The sequence below is a fragment of the Centruroides vittatus genome, unplaced genomic scaffold (genome assembly GCF_030686945.1).
Source record: "Centruroides vittatus isolate TY-2023 unplaced genomic scaffold, ASM3068694v2 scaffold_1015, whole genome shotgun sequence".
Taxonomy (NCBI): domain Eukaryota; kingdom Metazoa; phylum Arthropoda; class Arachnida; order Scorpiones; family Buthidae; genus Centruroides; species Centruroides vittatus.
In genome coordinates, this window is record NW_027122666.1 from 4881239 (window position 1) to 4903636 (window position 22398).

The 22398-nt window shown below is 31.2% G+C and overlaps 2 protein-coding genes across 2 annotated transcripts in view; both read left to right on the forward strand.

Annotated features, from left to right (window-relative positions):
• The window catches only part of LOC136986219 (nicotinamide N-methyltransferase-like), a 257802-nt gene that overhangs the window by 67661 nt on the left and 167743 nt on the right, over positions 1 to 22398 (forward strand). The gene's annotated exons all lie outside the window — the stretch shown is intronic.
• Positions 17818 to 22398, forward strand: part of LOC136986218 (protein odr-4 homolog) — a 50234-nt gene continuing 45653 nt past the window's right edge. The window contains exon 1 of the mRNA XM_067283709.1: positions 17818 to 17985. Coding sequence (XP_067139810.1) covers positions 17890 to 17985 — 96 coding nt within the window. The 5' untranslated portion in view covers positions 17818 to 17889. The remainder of the gene's footprint in view (positions 17986 to 22398) is intronic.

Below are 22398 nucleotides of genomic sequence, written 5' to 3' on the forward strand. Positions count from 1 at the left end.
CATATTCACCATATCCATGTGCCTATCGAAACTTTTAAAATCAATTATTATGTGAACTGTTCCATGCAAAGAGTGCAATTTTAGAGAAATCAGCAATTCACTGTACAGTACAGTACATTGAATTAATATTTCCTGCCTGAATTTACCATGTCAAATCAATATACTACAAAATTGTAAGACATACGTTCGTCATTAACACACCCCTTTTAAAAACGAATTAACTTCTCATATATTTATTGATAGGAAGAGAAATTTTATTTTTACCAATTCTCAGGAAACTTAATATTCTTATCTAAAATCAGCAAAAACATTAGGTTGGGTATGAATAAAATACCCAACCTAATGTAACGGAGCAATGAAAAGCAGTTTAAAATTGATTGATTGATACACTAATGGATGGATTGATGGAACTTTTTCTTTATATCCATGAATAATATCGATCGAATCTACAGACTTACTATTTCCAGTAATTTATTTAATGAGTCTAGCTATTCGTATGAATTGATTCGTGGCTACATAAAACATGCAAACTTCCTACGCTACAGAAGTCACTTCACAACTTTGCCCATAACAATTGGTTATAGTCGATTTCTTTCCAAGAGGAGTAATTTATTTCTATTTTCTTAACACTTAAAAATTTTATTGAATCTCTAAAATGTTTAAAACATTACTTTTTTTCTGTGTAAAATGAAAATTTATTTAAATGTAGGCCTATCTTTTATGTCGATGGCTCAGTGACTTATAATAGGCAAATAAATTTAAATAGCTTCTATCAATCATTTTATTAATATTTTTAATAAAATGGAAATTTTAAAATATTTATTTATTAATATTAAAGCGAATAAGTAAAGCAATATCATATAATATTCTGAAATATCGCTTAGTGTAGCGATATTGACAGAGAGTGATTGGTAAATACAGGGCCTAAGCTATAACTTATAACAGGCCTTTCTCAGTAATAACATAATGATACATGTATAAATTTGAGGCCCTAAAGTTTAGGGCCTAAACTATAGACTCATACCACGAGGGTCTACCACTGAATACCGGTATTGGTTCGCAAGTTTGCGCCTCAGACTGGTCACATGGAATTTTCTGAGTTTTCTTTACATGTATAACGCCAAAACAGGGGCTAGTTTCCCATACAAAGTCTTTCCTCTTGACTGATCGCCTATGCGTTGCTTTGCCTCATTTCATTAAAACCAAACTATAACGCGAGGCCCTAAGCTGAGGTTTGTTTAGCTTAAATCCGGCCGTGTGTATGTATAAGTATGTATTAATATTTTATTCATAATGAAAGAGTATTCTACACACGTTTTTAAATGATAATGATATAATAGATATACTTATAGAAAAGAAATACAGTAGATTAAACCCAAAAACAACTCTACAATTTCATAAATGGCACTTAGAATTCATCTAGTTTCATTATATATGATGCAACTCCGAAATGGCTGCATTCGATAATATCATATCATTATCAGAGACATTTTACGTGTAACTTATAGCAAAACAGATTTTCTAAATTGCTACCTGATACTCGACTTTGTCATTCATTTATTACCAAACATGAGACGAATGTGCCATTTGTTGATTAGATAACAGTTCATGTTATCTTCAAGTTATATAAGTATTTTGAAAAAGTTATTTCTTCGAAAAAGCGATAAAATTCCTATAAAAACTGAGAATATTTTTCTATAATATTTGCGTATTTATATATATTATACGTGTAGAAAGTACTGATTAAAGTACAGTTAAAATTCTACGAAATTTCACGTGAACTTGTATATGACCTTTAACGTTATAATCAATATATCGTTATTTCATAAGAAATAACTTATAGAAGAAGTAAAAATTTATTAATATAATATTACGTTGCATTTTGTACATGAAATACAGCTAAAAATGTTAAAAAAGGTTCTATTTTGGGGGTCAGAAACGGATTAATCCATTTTATATTGTTTCTTATGAGAAAATTTGTTTCGATTTTTTAGGAACGAATTAGAGGTTTGACTGTGTATATGTAGTCAAACATTTTCATATGCAAACATAAGAAAATTTACTATTAAAATTAGTGATTTGGCCAATAATTACGAGTAAATTTGGTACGTTTGATTTGGCTTGATAGGACTTGGTAATGCAATGTAATGCAACATATGTGGGATCAGCCGAGGGGGATGACTTTCTGTGGGAAGCTGGCCCCTATTCAGGTGTTAGACATGCAACTAAAACTCGGAAAATGCCAGGCGGTAAGCCCATTAATTCAAATGAGGACCCACGACCAACTACCAAAGTTTAGTGGTTTTATCCATTCAGCCATATGGTGGACCAAGTTTAATAAGGGCTAACAAATAATCTTAAATTATAAGCAATTACGTAAGTTCTTATATTTTGTTATAAAAATTTCTGTTAGTATAATGTTTAAATTAAAATTAATAAAAATAAATTTGATTTTTAAGTAAATTATTCTTTTACGAAGCTTTAACTACACTAACAATTGAATTTTACTTTAAAGATATCGTTATAATTGTAAAAATAAAGTAACAATTATTAAATATTTAAAAACGTTAAAAATATGTAAAAAAGTTTCTAAAAAATCTAATTTGATTTTTAAAAAACGCATTATTTGACATCGGATGGAAATGGCTGAGGCTATTAACGCGTCAAAAATTACTCTGGGGAATCCGGAATCGAATCCGTGCAGTCGAAAACTCTTCGAAATTTTCACAAGTAATTTCTTCCTGATAGTTCGAACCTCATCCCTTACAAAATTGGGCTTAGTAGACCCTATCCCTCAAAATTCCCACTGTGGGTCTGTCCGAACCCACGAAGTGCTTGAAAAAAGACCGTTAGTGCGTGCAGAGCGAAACGAGTAACCAAAAAATCTTATATTTTAGTAAAAAAGTATTTAATTTAAGACATTTTATAACACTTAAAATATTTTTTAATGTTTATTTAAGAAAGAAACTTATATTTTAAAAATACTAAAATCAAATTTGGCATAAACTTTTATCGAAAATTAAAACTTTTCTGTTTTCTCACCTGTTACCGGTACTCTTCTTTCACAGAATTCAAATCACGTCTATTTAAATACAGCGTAGAAATCTACAAGTATAATATTATTTTGCAAATTAATTATTTCAAAATTAATGACTAATCATCAATGTTAGAAGTTTAAAATACTATTTAATAATTTTATTACTTAAAAACAATTTGCAATGTAATATGCAATCGTTGGTTTGGTTATAGCAATGCCTCCCAGGAGGCCTTTCTATGGGAAACTGTCCTCTATTTAGGTGTTACAGACCTGAAAAATTCCGGCAAACTCCACGTAGCCAGCTCGTTGGCCACTTATTACATTTCAGAACATAACACAAGGCATGCAAAAAAGAAAAAAATTAACAAAAAGTCCAGCAACACGTTTCCCGGCAAAAAAGTTCAAATTGTGTGTTGCACTTTCTGCTATAAGATTTCATGTTAAAATTGTTATTATTATAAAATGCTTGATTTTGAGGGTAGAAATGAGTTTTATAAGAAATTGTAAACGCTAATAATAGGTAAAATCTTCGTTAAGTTCGAATCCGCTTGAGATATCAAACACGGTCCCTATCTATTTCCCACCTCTCAACTTTTAACCGCCAAAATTTAAAAGCACCAATGCCCTTAATACACAAACCTCCCTGCAAAATTTGAGAACTTTTCGATAAAGACACAGGAGTTAAGCTTCAAAAAGGGTGAATAAAATTGTACAAACATCCATACATACAGAAAGAAACCCCGAAATTTTTCTTTTCTGACTATTTATGTATACAAAACAAGGGAAAGTATTGGAATCACGTCAAATTTGACCTTCCGAGTTCTTTACAAATCTCTACGTTTTAAGAATTCCTGAATCCAAAAAAGTCACAAAAACAGCAAAAAAATTTCGTGGATGTGTGTGTTGGCGTCTATTCTGTTTAATATCTCAGGATGGGGTAAAGATTAGAAACGAAATTTAGCATAGTGGCTTGTATACGAGGGGCATTGATGCTATTAAATTTTGGTAGTGAAAGGTTGAGACGGTGAGGAGATAGAGGGGTGTCATATGTGATCTTTCGAGAAAGATAGGACTTAATAACGAATAAAATCGTCATTAACATTTACACTTAAAAAAAAAACTCATCCCTATCCTCAAAATTAAGCTTTTTGCCATTTTATAATTAAAAATATGAAGTTTTCATAACAATATCCGATAACAGATGACGCCACACGAAATTTTATTTGTTGCTTAATAATATAAAAGAGATTTTTAATAAAAACTCGTAACAGCCGGAAAAGTTACGCAACTCGTTGCTATTTTTTTTCTTTTGCATTTCTCAAAGTTTCATGGTCCCCAAGCCCAAAATATGTAAAAATCATGAAGGTCATTTTTTGATCGATCGCCGTACCATTATTGAAAACAGAGCCGGAAAGTAAAAAAATATTATATTACTACTCCAGTTGTTTCTTATAATAATTTTTCGTTTAAAACGTAACAAAAAGCACAGATATTTATTTTATTTCTATTATTTTATTCTATATCAAATTATTGTAACATTCTTGATACGTTAAACTTTCCCGTAAGACCTTCTAACATGATCGGAACTCTGAAGGTGCTCAATTAATGACATAATATCGATGAATTCGGCAATTCCACAACAAATACAGCCTTTCATAACGGATTTTTCCGTAGAAGTATCTGTCTCGTGTTCTTTTCTGGAAGGAGAATCGGATGTCATCCGAGATGAGTTCGCTTCTTCACTTAAATCTTTGCTGCTTCCAGACAAAGTATCATCTTTGCACAGAAAAGAAATTAGAACCTTCTTCTTTAAATGTTTTGAAGACATCATATGTTGGCCGTAAGGTATTTTCCCATTGAATACCTTTTTACATAATTTACACATCAGTATACTTTCATCTTCCATTATGCAAAATGAATTCGATTCTAGAAATGAAGGATTTATCAATATTATAATAATATTATATTCAATATATGAAAGTTATACATTTATTAATTTAAGCAACTAGTTTATTTGACTGTCTACAATTAAATTGTGAAATGTCTATACAAAATTTTAGATTAAAAACATTGAAAACAAAAACTTATGTTAACGTCTTTCATGTTAAAACTGTTAAGTAATGTTAAGTAGCGCAACGACTCGAAATTTAAAGCAAAATATCCGATTTAGAAGGTAATCATAATTAAAGGGGTATTCAGAGCTCTCTGTAGAAAAAACTATAGAGTAAATCTTAACCATATTTGATACACATACTGTCCCGAGTTTCAATTTTTGGATAAAATCTTAAAAATTCAACCGTAAGTACAATTTCTTCCCGAAAATTAAACTGCATACTTAGGACAACAGGTACAATTACACCTCTAAATGAGACGGGTTGGAACCTTTTTAGATCTATAAACCAAACCTATAGAAGCATAGGAAGCTTTATTTGTTGTGAAATTGCCGAATTTATCGATACGATATCATTAATTGAGCCCCTTAATAGAACAGTCACAGGAACCGAATATTTACATGCGCGAGATAGGCAGATTTCGGGAGATTATATCTCGAGAAGAGTGACATACAGACCATTGGATTTTTTGCCCTTTTTTTTTTACTCCATGGGCATGGTCTACAACGGTGATAAGGTCTTAACCGTCTCATTCACAGCTGCATTTGTACCAAAATTGATTTATGATTATCGGTTTTACTAAAATTTGACTTTATTAACCTTTATAATGCTACAGAATGATTTCAGAATTGTTCAAATACAACAATTATAATAAGATAGTTTATTAAAGTTGATCTTAGATTTAAAAAACTATTTAAAATTCAAGATTTATGAAAGAATTAGCACTTACCGGATATATTCGCATCGAGATAAACCATTACTGATAAACAAAACAGGTAACATGTAAAGCAATAGCGTAAAAATTACATAAATTAAAATGATACAATGATATTTTTTATTTTGTATTTGAACGAATTATAATTGAATAATTTGTATTTTAATAACTGGCTTTTTTCTGTAATGAAGATGCGACCATAAGAAACTTTTCAGAGTTTTTATTTTTCGATTTTTATAATCGTTTTACACTTTACTATTAATTGATATGTTCTGAAACAAATTAATACCTATTAATTTATTTCCAAATCTACTAGCATCAGAACCGAAGACGACCGGATAGCCGAGGCTTTTAAATCGTCAGCTTTATGCTCTGATGGCCCCGGGTACGGGTGGTCAAAAAATCTCAGGAATTTTTCTTGATTAGTCTATCCTGGGTAGTTGGGCCAACTCCCTTACTATTTGGTCACCTCCATTGTGGTTCAGGCCGAACCCATGATGGTCATCACAGGTTCGGCCTGAACCACCCGTCTTAGTGCCCACACGAGTTCCTAAAATAATCTTTTATTTTAGTAAGAGATATTTACTTTAAGACATTTTAAGATTTTTTATATGTTTATTTGAGGAAAAAACTATATTTTAAAAATATTAAAATAAAATTTGAAATAAACTTATATCGAAAATTCAAGCTTCTCTGTTTTTTTACTTGTTTCGCTCTCTTATTCACAAAAATAGACCTAAATTGAAAGTGAAATCAAATTAAAAACAGTGTCGAAATCTGTAAAATAACGTGATTTTAAAAGTCAATTATTTCAAAATTAATGAATAATCAATTAATATTATAAGTTTAAAAATAATTTTATTAATAAAGTTTATTTCATCACGTTCAAAATGATCTAAAATATAAAATGCAATTGTAAATTACGCAATTTCTTTCTGTAAGAAAAACAATGAAGAAGTAATTTAATTAGATTATTCAACCGATAGATGACTAAAGATTTCAATAATACTTAAAAATAAGCTTTTATTTATCATATTTTTTGAGATTGGGAATGGTGAGACGGGTCCACCAAATACGTCACTACAACGAATTTACACAGATGAACACGGTCTTAGCCGAACCGGTGACGGGCATGGAAAAGGCCCTCTTAGCGTCCACAGGGCGGAAAGAACTAAAAATCGTTTAATCTTATTGTTGAAAAATGCGATAAATACACACGATGCAAGATCTGCAGCAATTTCCAACGTTATCATACAATACATCTGTTTCCAGAATTTTTCAATAAGATTCACAAACAATTCAGAATTATAAATTTGAATATTTAATATTAAACAACTAATTTGTGCTTAAGTAAAATTATTTAAATAATTTCGATTCGTAGAATAGAAACTGAAAAAATGAAGAAATAATACACGATGAAACCACTAAAAGAATAATTTTGGATTCGAAATCAGTTTTGAATGTAGAAAAAGTTAAGTGAAAATAATTTAGTGTAGATTATTATTTTTATTTTTCTTATAGTTTTTAATATTAAAATGACTAATTAATTATTAGTTCTGACATCTGAGACAGGCAGATACGTTAAAAATAAAAGTATTACAACCTGTTAAAATTTCACCAGACTTTCACAATTTTGGCAAGTTTTAAACAACATATTTGTCTATATTTCTTTCAAACTTCATTCCTTCTGTCTCTCGAAGAAAACCAGGAACAATGAGACGATAGTACTAAGTTTCACACCACACGTTCAGGGAAAAACTAATTTGATGTCGCATTCCTCGAGTGCAGTATATGTTACATACTGACCAGTGCTGCATATATATTGGATGCTGCAGATCTTAAAAAGTGAATTTCCACAATTCACTTTTCAATATCTGCAGCATCCAATATATTTGATAGTCTGTCAAATACACTATCCATGATTTCTCGTGTTCATGGGTGTCCATTCTAACAATTAAACGAATTGTTGCTTTTAATGGAGACAACCTCGAGTGATTTCTTTGAAGTGAATGTAAATGGAAATGCTTATGTATTTTCATGTATAACGTGATAAAAAGATCTTTTTATTTAGATGTATGTTTGTGATCTGGAAAAATTGTTTTATTATTATTTTTATTTGTTTTGTCCTTTCTGAGTAAATAAAATGCTAAGTTCTAAATTACAGCCGTTTTTCTGCTTGTGAGATCTGTAATGAAACCCAAAGGCATTCTTCACCAACAGCTGTATTTATCACACTACTTAAAGCTTGAGAAGCAAACACGTACAAAGTAGGTCAGCGATACAAGAAAGCCGAACATATACAACCCTTCAAATTTTCGAGAGCACGTGATGCACTTTCTTACTTCCTCTTCCTCTTTTAATCAAACAAAATGGGAAATGTATTGATTTCGATATACTGTACTACTTTTCCACTGGAACTGTAGTTCTAGCTGCCATAGGAGCTGACATAATTTCTAATAATTTGGAGGGATTAAACAATTTCTAGTTTTACTTTCCCGGCTGTTATGTTTACATAACAAGGTAAAGTACTAGAATCATGTTAAATTTGACCCTCCAAGATTTTGGAAATCTCCACTTTTTTGTGATCTCTTGAATAAAAATACAGCAAAAACAAAGAAACAGCAAAAAAATTCAGTGGTTTATGTCTATTTCGCTTAATATCTCACGATGGAGTGGAGATTAAGAAACAATATTTGGCATGGTGGCTTGTATACGAGAGGAATTGATGCTACTAAATTTTGATGGTTAAAAGTCGAGAGGGTGAAGAGATAGAGAGGGTGTCATATGTGATATCTCGAGAAAGATAGGACTTAATGAGGATTTTATTCGTTATTAACATTTACACTTAAAAAAAAAAAAAAACCTTATCCCTATCCTCAAAATTAAGCTTTTTGCCATTTTATAGTAATTAAAAATATAAAACGTTTCTATAACAAAATCTTATAACAAGCCTCATACAATTTTCTTTATTTTGCTAAATAATATAAAAGTTATTTTAAAAAATTTTTACATTATTAATTATTATCAAATGGCGAAAGCTTAATTTTGAGAATAGAGATGAGTTTTATAAAAATTGTAAATGCTAATAACGAGTAAAGTCATTAAGTCCGACCATAGTTATGACACACGACTCCCTCTATCTCCCCACCCATTTGATATTTAACGACCAAAATTTAATAGCATCACAGGCGTGCGGTCATTGGAAGCGATGGAAGCGCTGCTTCCACCTTCCAATGACCTTCTTTTGTATTTTATAAAATATAAATTTTCATATTTTAACGTACTTTTAATTAATTAAAATTAATATTTTATTATAACTGCATTATGTATCTTTTACAAATTTCTATACTACATGTGAAAAAAACGATAAGATTGCTATTGTATATTCGAATAATTCGATGGCGGAAGGAATGTCGAAACCGGGTCAGTTTCCAATCAGCCAGATTATATAGGCATTGGCACATGCGGTTTACGGAGCACCAACTTCACCCGGTTTAGCTGGTAGAAGCAACACACGCATAAAGCATCCAATTTTATATCCCGGAGCGGTTCCGGGCAGTTAGCCGCCTGCTAGATATTCGGCCACCCTCGCCCGATTATGTGAATCATGAGCAGACCAGATCAACGGCGGGCAACCCCCGGCCCGCGGGCCAGCCACGGCTCGCGAAAAGTTTCTATCCGGCCCGCGAGATCTTTAATAGATTATTAAATTGGAAAAATAACTAATTAATAGTTAAATTAAATTAACTAATTAAAATAACTAATTAATAGTTATTTTTCCGATTCTTTGTAATTTTTCGAAAACGATAAGAGAAATAAATGTAGTAATTAACTTTTTATTTATTTATTTCATATTTGCAGACTAAAAAAATTACAAGTCACAAGAAGGCGTCAATTAACTACTACGGCCCGTGGAAAAAACGCAAAATTTATTCTGGCCATGTTATAAAAAAAGGTTGCCCACCCTAGACTAGATTTATAACTTAACCCAACCGATAGGAGTTTACTGGCATGTTTTTATGATAGTTCTGTATAGTTGACAGGAGTTAAAAAAAAAACTCCATTAAAATATTTGATATATTTATTCTGCGTTTATTCTGCTCTCCCATCTTATATTACTTACGGATTTCAATGTTAAACTGGTGATATCACGATGTAGTATGTCCCATCTGTAAGGGGATGGAGAAAAAACGTGTACAATTCTAGTACAGTGTTAAAAAATTAGCTGTTACTTTGGCAGCATCATTTACAACCAAATTTAATGAATGAGACGTACAATGGTACAAAAAAAAAAAAAAAGCTCTAGAATTTATTTTCCTTAAATTTACGATTTATATATCCGTTGTCATAAAAATTTGTCTTTCCACTTTTTTCCCAAGACTACAAATATTCAGGTACAAAGTAACTGGTTTGGACTTATTTCTACTAAGAAGTAGTTAAATAATTAAGAGATTAGGGAATGGGGACATAAATAAAACCCTGCCGAAAGAGCCAGAATTTTACTTAAACAAAAGCTTAACCGAACCAATTACTAGTTCAGTACAGTGGGGAACTGATTTCCGTGTACACCTGGTACTAAAACGAATTACAGTAGTTAGAAAACAAGTGACTATTAAGTTTAACATATTTACATCTATAATGAGAAACGTTTAAAATTTACAACAGCCCTGTGGCATCCTTTGAGATATACTAGTGATGCGACAAAAGAGGCATTTGACATTGACCGGTATCGGCACCCTCGGGATTTGGCATGCACACACCTACCTGGACCGTCTCTGATTCCATTCATTAGCCACTCGTAGGGAGCTATTTCACTAACTTGTAAGTGGATTGTTTTAAGATTTAAAAAGTAAAGAATATTTTGTTATTTTTATGTACGTTTCTTCACAAACTTATATTTAATTATAAGTTTCTTTAAAAGTATATTCGTACAATTGAAGAATTTTTTGTACTAGGTATGTATATTCATCACACATTTTGTTTTACCAAGTTTTTTTTTTATGATTTCAATATTAGCCCTTATATCGTGGCTAGTAATTAAAAAATTTATTTTAAAAAAGTTTAGGCTCAAGACCATATAGTGAAAAAGAAAACATTATTAAAAGAGAAAGACCAATGCTTAAATTAAATATAAATATGTCAACAAAAAAATTTCGACATTTTGACGATAAAATTTATTGAAGCAATTTGGAAATCAAAACAGAATAGAATTTAACACTGGTAGACAATATATTGAAAATATTGACAATACAGTAGAGCATCGATTATCCGACTTAATTGGGGACTGGGGTTGGTCGGATAACTGAAAAGTCGGATAACCGAAAAGTATGAAAAAATACATTATTAGTATAGTGTATTAGGCCTGGTTTAAATACTACCTCCCTTTCATGGTCGAGCCAGTGCTGCCAGCTAAAACATGCAAAAATTTAACAAAAATAATATTAAAGTAGCCAAGACATAACCAAATATTGTAGCGCCGCATCATTAACAAACATTTGAATTTGCCGACTAGAACGCGGTCGGTTAACCGATAAGTCGGTTAATCGTGGGTCGGATAATCGATGCTCTACTGTATATTGATAAATATTGAAAATTAGAACAAGATAATTACGATTAATAGATATATCTAAATTAATAGATGTTATGTTTTTTCTCAAAGCAAGAATTGGCATTTAGAGGGCATAGGGAATTTATTGAATCTAATAAGAAAGTTCAATATAATTACCTCTGTTATTTATTAAGTACGTCAGATAATCTATTAAAAATACATTTAAAGAAGTATACGGTTTTTACTGGCTTATCGAACAAACGAATACGAACGGAACCTGACACGCAATTAATTGATTGCCCCTGGAAGTCGGCTTCTTACAGAAACACAGCTTCCCTATCATCAAATGTCACGGCACGGCACTGAATAGCATCAATCCCCAATGGGGATTGATGCTATTAAATTGTATTGACACAAACTGCCCTGCGAAATTTCAGAAATTTTCGACAAAAAGTATCAAGAGTGGACCATTAACCTTCAGACTGGATAATCAAAATCGTGCCATACACTCATGCACGATCATCAATAACCCATCATCGTAAATGTACACTGCTGGCCATTAAAATTGCTACTCCAGAAAGGAAAGCAAATAGCAGAATCATATTTGTTTTACACATACAGTATAATGAAAGGAAGACATAATCAAATTCACAGGTAATCTTGAGGTATAGAAAACCCAGAATGTTGTACCTTCCATGCAAATTTCGTGTTTGTTGCATGCAGCCTTCATGGTGTAGCAATTTTAATGGCCAGCTGTGTATACTGGTCATTTTTTGATCGATCGCCATACTTTTCCTGTTATGTATAACAACCTGGAAAATAAAATAGCTGAAAACATCTTCGGTAATTCTAACAAATATTTTTGAAACTTTGAAGAGGCAAGTTTGGAATGTAATGGGACCTTCCATTAATTACGTATGCAGTTTAAGGGGAGGAGGGGAATCAAAGCATTGTTGTCTGTGTACGCCTTTTTTCAGTGTACAGTCGCTTAAAAGAGCGCTGAATTATATGCCCATATCAGAGGATTACTCAGGGAATTAATGGCATTCTGTTCTCTTCACTTTTGCTTTCTCGTATAACATAACACAGGAAAGTATTGTAATCATCTCAAATTTTCACTTTCTTTTTATATTCCTGACTGTTGTCTAAAATAATTAATTTTCCTATATATTGAATCTTGATAATGCAATTAAATATTCAGGATTAATTTTTAATCAAATAAATTACAATCTTCATATCACAGAAATCTTGAAATTCTAAATAATCATTTAATATCCTCATAATATTTTATATAAAATATATATGTGACTATTGAGATTAAAGACAGAATAATAATAATAATCTTAATAAATTTCTAATTTACAATAAGTCGAACAAACTTAATACTTCGTTCAGTTAATAAGATTTGCACTAATTGGATCTGTTAACTCTAATTAAATTTCCTGAAGAAAGAAATAAGAAAAACTAAGTTCTAGAAGAGTTGCAAGAAGAAATTTAATCTAACACAATTGGTTTAATAGACTTAATTCAATAATCAGTTGGGTTAAGTAGTGTCGAAGCTTGCATTTGATTATTTTAATTCTTTTTTACAAGAAAAATGTTTTATTATTAAGAAAACTTCTTTAGGGTAGAAAAAACATTTAAAAAAATTAAAATAAAATGAGATAAGAGAACGTTTGCATAATTTATCCTTTTAATACGCCCGAAGAACACAATAAAGTCATGTGGCAAAGTTGACATTTATTTTCAGATGGAATGTCTAAAATTCAATTATAATTGTTTTTATAAAGCAACATTTTATTAAACAATAAGCTGATATTTCTATTTGTATGAATATAACTGGATTTTAGGGGTGGTCCGTCCCTCGCCAACATGCCGCTCCATTGTGGATCTAGCGAATTCATAATGGACCGATTCTCTTGATGTTCACAGTAATAAAGAATGGATTTATAAAAACCATCCATTTTTATTTTATTGCTTTAAATCAGAATAGAACCTTGGATTAATCTCTGGATATTACTTTTATAACCATAATAGTATATGTTGATTCTTATTTTAATTTAACATACAACAATAAATAGCATCCATTAATTCAATAGTCATATTTTCCGTCATACAAAGCAAATGTTAGATACTAAAATTATTTCATAAATAATCGATTTTATTACATTACGAAGTGAAATTTCCGATTAAAATATCTAAAACTTTATTTTATTTTTAATTACATATTTGAAAAATTTCATCTTCAATGTTTTTCATTAGTTTGAAACTTAACATTTTATTGCATTATATTTTTACGTATGTTCAAAATGTAGTGATTGTTAAAAGTGTTTCACAGTATAACAGTTTTAAACATATTTCTGATGTGACCCGAGGTATTAAAATGTTCTTTTGATGCTTGTACGTTTGTAAATCCGAGAATTCCACATGCTTTACAATTCTCTTGGATTTCATCATCTTTAACCTCCTCATTTTTTCTTTGGGGATATCTTTTTTCGTCTTTCCAGGCGCTTGTATGTTTATCTCGTTTCTTATATCTTTTCTCCGATTCAGTAATATTAAATGTACTTTTTCGATCAAATAGAGGATTCAAAATTTCATTTTTTCTTTCGTCATTTTGGTATTCTATGTCACTCATTCTTCTATTTTTCCATTGTTTTTCTTTGTTTCTTTTTCCATAGAATGACCAATCATTGTTTGGTCTATTTCTATACGGTCTGTACTTGAAAGAGTTATTTCTCTCGTTTCTATGCATATTTAAAGGTTTACTATAAAATTAAATATAAATAATTAATTAGTTGAAACAGAATCATAATATCTAAATAGAAATCATAATACTGTATCTAAATTAAATTAAATTAAATATTCTATCGATAATCAAAATTGAAGCCGAAACTCCGATAAAATTTATTGACATTATGGTTTCAGTTATGCCTATTGATAAAATTCTTTATACAGCGACACTTGGTTATTCGAAGTTCAATGAGAATGCAAAATAATTCAAATTATTTTGCATTCTCGATTAACCAAGATTTGCATTCTTTAATTCAAATTTGGTTAATCCAAGTTTGAATTAAAGTTCATCCGTATATCTTGCTCTATATTATCCATTTGTCTAACTCTAAATAGTAATTATTCTTTTTGCATTGGAGCATTAAGAAAAATTTTTATAAGCCCATCATAGGTTCTGCCAGCCAAACCTAATTACAATCCAATCCAAATTACATTCGGATAGTCATAGAATGGGTATAACATTTTGAACTTTTATTCATTAATAATTCTCGAATTTTATAACTTATTCGCCCACTAATGGCTGGTGGATAAAACCATCGACCAATTGTAGTTAATTCCGAGTGAACGACTTACCAACGGATTAGCTATAGAGAGTTTCCGGTTTTTCCACATGTCTAACATCTAAATAGCAACGACTGGAAGGCCGTTCTAGGGGACCAGGATCGAATCCAGACGGTTCGAAAATTCCTAGGAATGTTTTGGGGCAGGATCATCCGGATATTTGATCCTACACTTTCCACCCAGCCGACTGAACCAGACCTTGCTAAATAAAGGCCCTCTGTGCCAAAGAGCGAAAAGAGTTCAAAAAATATCTAAATAGTTGCCAGATTCTTGACGAAATTCCTCCCGGAAAGTGTGACGCTGACAGATTGGCCATGTCTTTGCCTTATTCCATCAATCCGTTTTAATTCATAATTTATTCAATGAATATACAGTATATAATTATTTTTTCATATATGGCATGATGGGCACAATTTTTTTATCAATTTTTTATCGAGAGCCATTAATATTAACAAACAGAAGAACAGACGTAAGGACGCATCCACACATTCGTCATTCGCCAAATTAATGTCTGTTCGATATTTGGCGAGCAAGGTTACTAAATAATATGGTTGGGAGAGACACTTTTGCCCACTAGAAGTGCTGCAACTAGGATTCAGATGAAAAGCAGGCCGAGCATATATTCAATACAAAATGTATATAAACTGATATGTAACTCGACTTCTAAATATGAATGATGTTCGTAAATATAAGTAAATTCAGAAAAAGAAACTGTTGAGCTTTTTTTTAAAAAATTGTAGGTCCACACTTTCAAATAAATGACAAAAAACTTAGGTTTAATATAACCTAAAATTGCACGATTAATTTTTATTTTTTAAATAAAATAATTATTTAAAAGCGTTAAAATTATTATTTTTCTTTTAAAGTCTTTATTACTTTAAAAATGCATTCATTTTCACCTTCCTCCAGAATAATTGTTGTTTTTTTTCTTTTTTTAAAGTATTAAAACAAAGTTGATTAATGATTTTCTAAGCAAAAAGTCAGAGGCTTTGGCAAAATACATTTTCTCAATAAATTCATTAAAACATCATAAATTTTCTATGGTGCACAAACAACAAAAAGTAGCATGATAACGATTTAAGCAAAACAACAGGTAAACGAAACCATGAAAGAGGCAAACTCTTAATACTGTTCTTAAAAACTTTATAACTTGATGTATCTTTACAGTCAGTGCTCAAATTATTCCAAAATTTTAGTACTTGGTATATTGAAGATAGTTTTCCTATCGAGAATCTAATAACCGGGAGAAGACAACTGGTAACCCTTCTGGAGTTATGCAATGATACTTTATGATATTTTCCTACCATCGACCGACATAGCTGTGTTTTTTGCTTTATCATCAATTTAGAGCCTTCCAATAAAACTTGCTTTGAATAAAAGTTTCGTATTTTATCAACATTCAGTTTATTAGCAATATTTACATAAAACTATCCAAAATTTTATTATGGTTACGAATTTAACGTAATTGGGACAATCTTGTTCTGGTTTGAAACGAACGTTTCGTTTCCCCGCCTTGCAAAAAAGTGCAGTCTACGAGTGATGTAAAAATATACAATTTTTGCTGTTATAGCTAATCTGTGCGTGACATTTTCACATCCCACTTACAGTAGCGCGTTATATCTTCTTAGGGACCAGGCAAATTCGAATTAGGAGTCCCATTTACAGTATTGACTTAAGATATTTTTTTTTGAGAGAATTCTGAGAGGAATATTTTATTATAAAAGATTGGTTTGAGGTCCCCTGTTGATGGGGGAACCAGGCAATTGTCCTTTTTGTCCAAAGGATAATGCGCCACTCAGTGGCGTAGCGTGGGTGTCAGCCGCCCGGGGCGGAGAAAAATTTTGCCGTTCCCTTATTTAGGTATTATTATTATTTATTGTGAAATTTTGCCGCCCCCTTAAAGTGCTGCCCCTGCCGCCCCCACCGCGCTAAGCCACTGGCGCCACTACTCATTTTCTTATATGCTAACTGTGAATCTGACAACGGAGTTGTAAGGATATTCACATAAATATCACTATTACTGTAAGATCCGAGATTGGATGCAATTCTTTTAAAAAAAACCGACGATTACCGCCGCGTCTTTCTAAAAATAGACGATCTAAAGCTGAATCTAACAATCGTATATTAGTAAAAAAGCTGTAATAACTAAAATACTTACAAAAACTCTTGAAAATGAACACGTACTAACGGAACTCCACCAACTTTATCTATTGAACGATTGGAACGCCTCCTTATCGGGAGCAGTTATCTCTAGAACGTAAACAAGAGGTTACTACAATAGCAAATCCGCAACCATATTATTTAGTAACCTTGCCGAGTAGTGTGAATAATTTACTCGTGACGAATATTCGGCATTTGCCGTTTCCTTTAAATTGTGCCGAATCAAAAGAACGGGATTATTTTAGTCTTTTTTAAAAATAGATCTAATCTTTCATTTTTGAATTTAGTTTCTTTCGATTTGGTTTATAGTTTAAATATTTATTTTATTTTTTTTCTATGTATTTTTTTTATTTGGTCTTTTTGGCAATACTTTTTTTTTATTTTGTTGTTCGTTTTTAAATCTGTTTTTCACGTTTACATTTTTCTGCATCGATAAAGTGACGCCATCTTCTTCTTTTAAGCTTCTTTTTCATTAAAAGATATGAACTACTCGTAACTATAAAAGCAGTGACACAAATTATTATTTCAAAATTGTCCATTTTCTAGATCTCGGACGAACATTCGCTGTTCCCGCGACGAATCGATGCTCGACAAATAATCGAATCTATCCAGTCGAATCGAATGTATATACGTGTGTGCAGGCCAAGTGACGAAATTCGGCAAAAAGAAACAATTCCGCAAAAGGTCTTCGGCAAATAGCGATTGTGTGGACGCGCCGTAATATTATGTAACTTTAAATATTCGTATTCTCTTCGTTAAAATTATTTTATTTATACTCATTAGAATTATTAATAATATATTTTAAATACATTATTCTATTGAATAAAATTTTAAAATGAATAATTTTATAAAGCTTAAATATACAAATGAAAGTTTTTTTGAAGAGGGCGCTGCAAAATGCCAATGTGGAGGAGGATTTGATATCGGATGTGGCCTCTCTTTCGTTTTCTGGTTTTGGTTCCAGATGGGAAAAACTGTCACCTTTGACGAACACGTGCACAATGCCATATGTTCATTAACTAAGTCCAACAGTTTCAAAACTGGATTATTAATCGGTCAAGTAAGTAATAAGAAGAAATCTTCCACATATATGGCGCATTTCGCTTCATTACTTATGCAATGAGAACATCAAAACATAGGCTTATAACAAGTTATCTCCGAGCGATCTTTAATATAGAAGTACGAAAGCGTATTTATTCTTATCACAGTCAAAGATCAAATTTTAACATAACATATGCCTCTTGAATATTTTATTAGTCAGATATCAGCTGAAAGTTGAAGTGTTATTTTCCTGGTAGGTTTTTATATATCAGATTACTAAGTGAGTAATTTCAGCTATGCAATGTTAACACATACAAAAGCTAAATATAGTAAGAATAACAAATTTGCATACCTTTTTGTATTATTTGCATTTTGGCTATAACCACGGTTCTCGATCCGTGATCTGCGGAACACAGGTACTCCGTAAGGCCACTTTGAGTGTTCCGTGATATAATCAAATATACAATTAAAAATCAATACAATGTAAAATAATTTTCGTATGGGAATGTAATTGGCAAATATGTTAATGACGTCATATACTAGACTGAGTGTGCTCTTGATTTTGTAAAGGTTTGTCACCCCTGTTTTAAAGCTGATGTATTCTAACTGTTTCGTGGCAAAAAATGTCAAAGTTTAGAGTTTCCCGACTTCGAAAAGATTGAGAACCACGGGGCTATAAGACTGTCATTTAATATTGGACTTATACCGAGAAGGAGACATATATATTAGAAGGAAAACTCATCTTTTCTAACTTGTGTATTTTATTGTGGAATGCATTTAGAAGCAAGTCCCTCGTCACCATCACCAGGATGAGTTACAAAAGGAGTGGACGTCTATAAGTGATATGGCAGGGGTGGGCAAGCAAGAGTTCAGTGGGAGCTGCAATGTAAGTTTTGCAAAATGCATGGGAGCTGCAATGTAGGTTTTGCAAAATGCACGGGAGCCGCAATGTAGGTTTTGCAAAATGCATGGGAGCCGCAGTTCTTTATTGTCGTGGCAGATAGTATAGTAAGGTGTGCAATTTTATTATATAATATAAATATAATATAAAACAAATATTGAATTTTTTTAATAAACATACAGATATACCTCACCTTACGTCGGTAATTGGTTCCAGGAAAGGCGACGTAAGTCAAATTTACTTGTGTAGTTACGACCTATGTTGGAACTACAGTGAAAAACACCAATAATGAGCACTTAAAGACTGCTAAATAAGACGGCAACACAGAAATACATGTTTTCATGTTTCGTTCTCTAGGATTTATGATGATTATATTCACATTTACTGTAAATGTACATATTTTAATATGAATTTATGTGCTTTTAATAATTTTCTAGTGATATTACGACTTCAATATTTGTGGTGGATGGATGTAAACTTGAATAAAATGACTTAAACTTGATTTTTATTTTTCCATATACTTTTTTGACCAAAGACATATAATTGAGAACTACGTAACTTGAAATGACGTAACTCGAGGTATACCTGTATTTTCAGAAAATTATAAAAATAAAATTGCAAAAATAATAATAAAAAACAGAAATTAACACTTTCAGCAAGAGCCGCATGTAACTCAAAAAGAACCGCATTTGCCCGTGTCTGTGATATGGTATTTTTCCTTACAAATTAAATCAAAACCTTTTTTATAACAAGAAATACAAAAAACAGAAACTTACATTCACTATAGAAATTTGTACATATAAAGATATATCCTTTATCACACATTTTACAAAATACCATGTAAATTGATGAAATTTTAAATTTAGATCCACACTGGACAGAAACAGTCAGAAATTTATACTTTTGAAGTATAATTGCAATCATGCAAAAAGTTTAATGATAAAAAGTTCCAGTTATTTTTCAGTAATAATACTTAAAGCTTAATGCTATCAAAAACTTTACTTGTAGGGGAAATGATGACTGTTTATTAGAGTAAATATAGTATAAGGAAAGATTAAGGCTAATAATACAAAAGTGTATAAAAGATTATTGTCATTTTAATTATAATAAATATATATACATGTTATTAGCTGGCAAGTTTCATCAATATTTTTAAATGGCAAAAATTTTGAGAAAATTGAGAATAAACAAATTAATTGTAGATACTGTATATAAGACAATAAAAAATATTAGCAAGATTTTTTTTATCTGTAGAGTTATATATTATTGCATGGGAATATCTCGTTGATGGGCCAAAGAAGCAGTTCCACCAAGAAACTCAAAGCAAACATTTTTATAAATTATTGAAAATATTAGTTATTTTTTCAGTAATTATATTCATCAGTAAAAGATTATTCTTAACTTTTTAAGTTAGAAGAACTGTTTCACATCTACATTTGTAATAATGCTTGCTTTCATTTTAAAAAATTAAATAGTATATAAGGTTTATAAGAAGAGAATAAACATCAAATTTTGCATTTAGTTAGAACAATAAAAATGTGTCAGGTTGTAAAGGTGAAATTTAAGCATTTTGATTTTTTCTAGAAACAACTGGAAAAACTGTTTTAGCATATTGAATATGAGTACAGTAATACCTCGACTTACGCTACCCCGACTTACGCGAACCCGGGGTTACACAATTTTTAAATTTCATTGACTTGTATTTTGTTTGAATGCCACGCAACTCTTGATTACTCACTTCCCCACACTATTATTCAGCTTACATGTTCGGACGTGTCGCATGGAATCGATGCACAGCTACAATTTATTTTGTGTTATTTATTTCTGTGTTTGTTATATCTATGGAGACTTGAGAGAGACTCTACTATGTCATCCAAACGAAGTAGAACTGATTCTTCTGCATCAAACAAGAAAAGAAAAACTTCATCTTTGGAATGTAAAGTTAACATTATTAAAGACTTTGATACAAAAATGAAAAGGGCTTACAAAGTTTAGAAAATATAGACTCCAATGAAGAGCGCATTTCTTCTACAAAATGAGAAATAAAATTATTAGCACGCTATGAGGAAATTTTGCGGGAGAAAAAAATCTTTGAGCTGTCAGACGAATTTGTTAGATTTTATGAAGCCTTCTAGATTAAAATAAGGCGGCGTTTCTTTATGCAGCAGCAGTGTAGCGAAATGATGTCACGAGCAGTGTTAGCCAATTAGAAACCAGTTTCAGTGTGTTCGCTGTAAAGCGCTTCTCGAGCGCTGCATAGAGAAACACGGCCTAACTTCAGTTTACGATTTTAATAATATAATTCATTATACATGTGTATTATCTAAGATTTTATTACACATTTTTTCTAAATTATTGTTTTATTTAGTCTCCAGCCCCAGTTAAAAATAATTTGTATGTATTTATATGCGAAATTATACCCCGACTTACGCGATTATCGCTCGGTCCCACCTATCGCGTAAGTTTGGGGTATTACTGTATTTAAAAAGAATAATCAGGGACATTTTATCACGTATTTCATTGGAAATAGATGCATTAGTGATGACTGACAATATGAAACTTTTGAAATAACACATTTGCATTCTGTTGCTCTGTTACTTCAAAAGTTGCTATAACGCAACAAAGGTTTGCGATCAAGTCTACAAAGCATTTGGTGAGGACAACAGTCAACATGCAGACCTGCTACAATTGGTTCAAGAAATTCAAGGATGATGATTTCTCGCATCAAGATGAATCCCATCCAGACTGCAATTCCACTATTGATGATGATGATGATGATGATCTCCTGCAATTAGTAGACAATAATCCTTGGTTGATCATCAGAGAATTAACACAAGTTCAGTGTTTCAAGATGAAAGAATTTCATCCAAAACTTAGTTTGATACTACCATGACAGCACACTAGCAGATATAGCAAAGCTAACCTTAGAGAAGTTGGCAAATCTGGGCCTGGAAATTCTGCTTCATCCATCTTACAGCCCAGACCTGGTGTCAACTATCTATCAAACTTTCAGAAAACAAATTTATCAAAATCAAGATGTTATGAGTGGTATCAATAATTCGAAACTGGATGAATCATTATAAGATTGTTGGTGATATATTTGACATGACATGCTCATGAATTTTTCTGAACAGTAAACAATTAATATGTTTATCTTATAGCAGTTATACAAACCTGTTTTCTGAAATGACGAAAATAATTGGATACTTTCATAAAAACACCCATTACAATTATCACTTATCTAGTGAAACACAGAATTGCTATTTTTTCACAGCCTTGTTATACTTCCAATATAGATCCTAATAACCTTTTTCTTTATCCAAAGTTTAAAAGAAAGAAAGAAAAAAAAAACAATTTTAAACGTAAAATGGTTTTATAAGTTTTTTTGAGTCAAAAACTTATAAAAGAAAATTTTTCAAAAAAGTTTGTCCTGAATTTCTTTTAGGACAAACTTTTTTTGAAACTGATTTTTGAAAAATTTCCTGAATTGGCAAAAACATTGGAGAAATATATTTATTCAGGGCAATTATT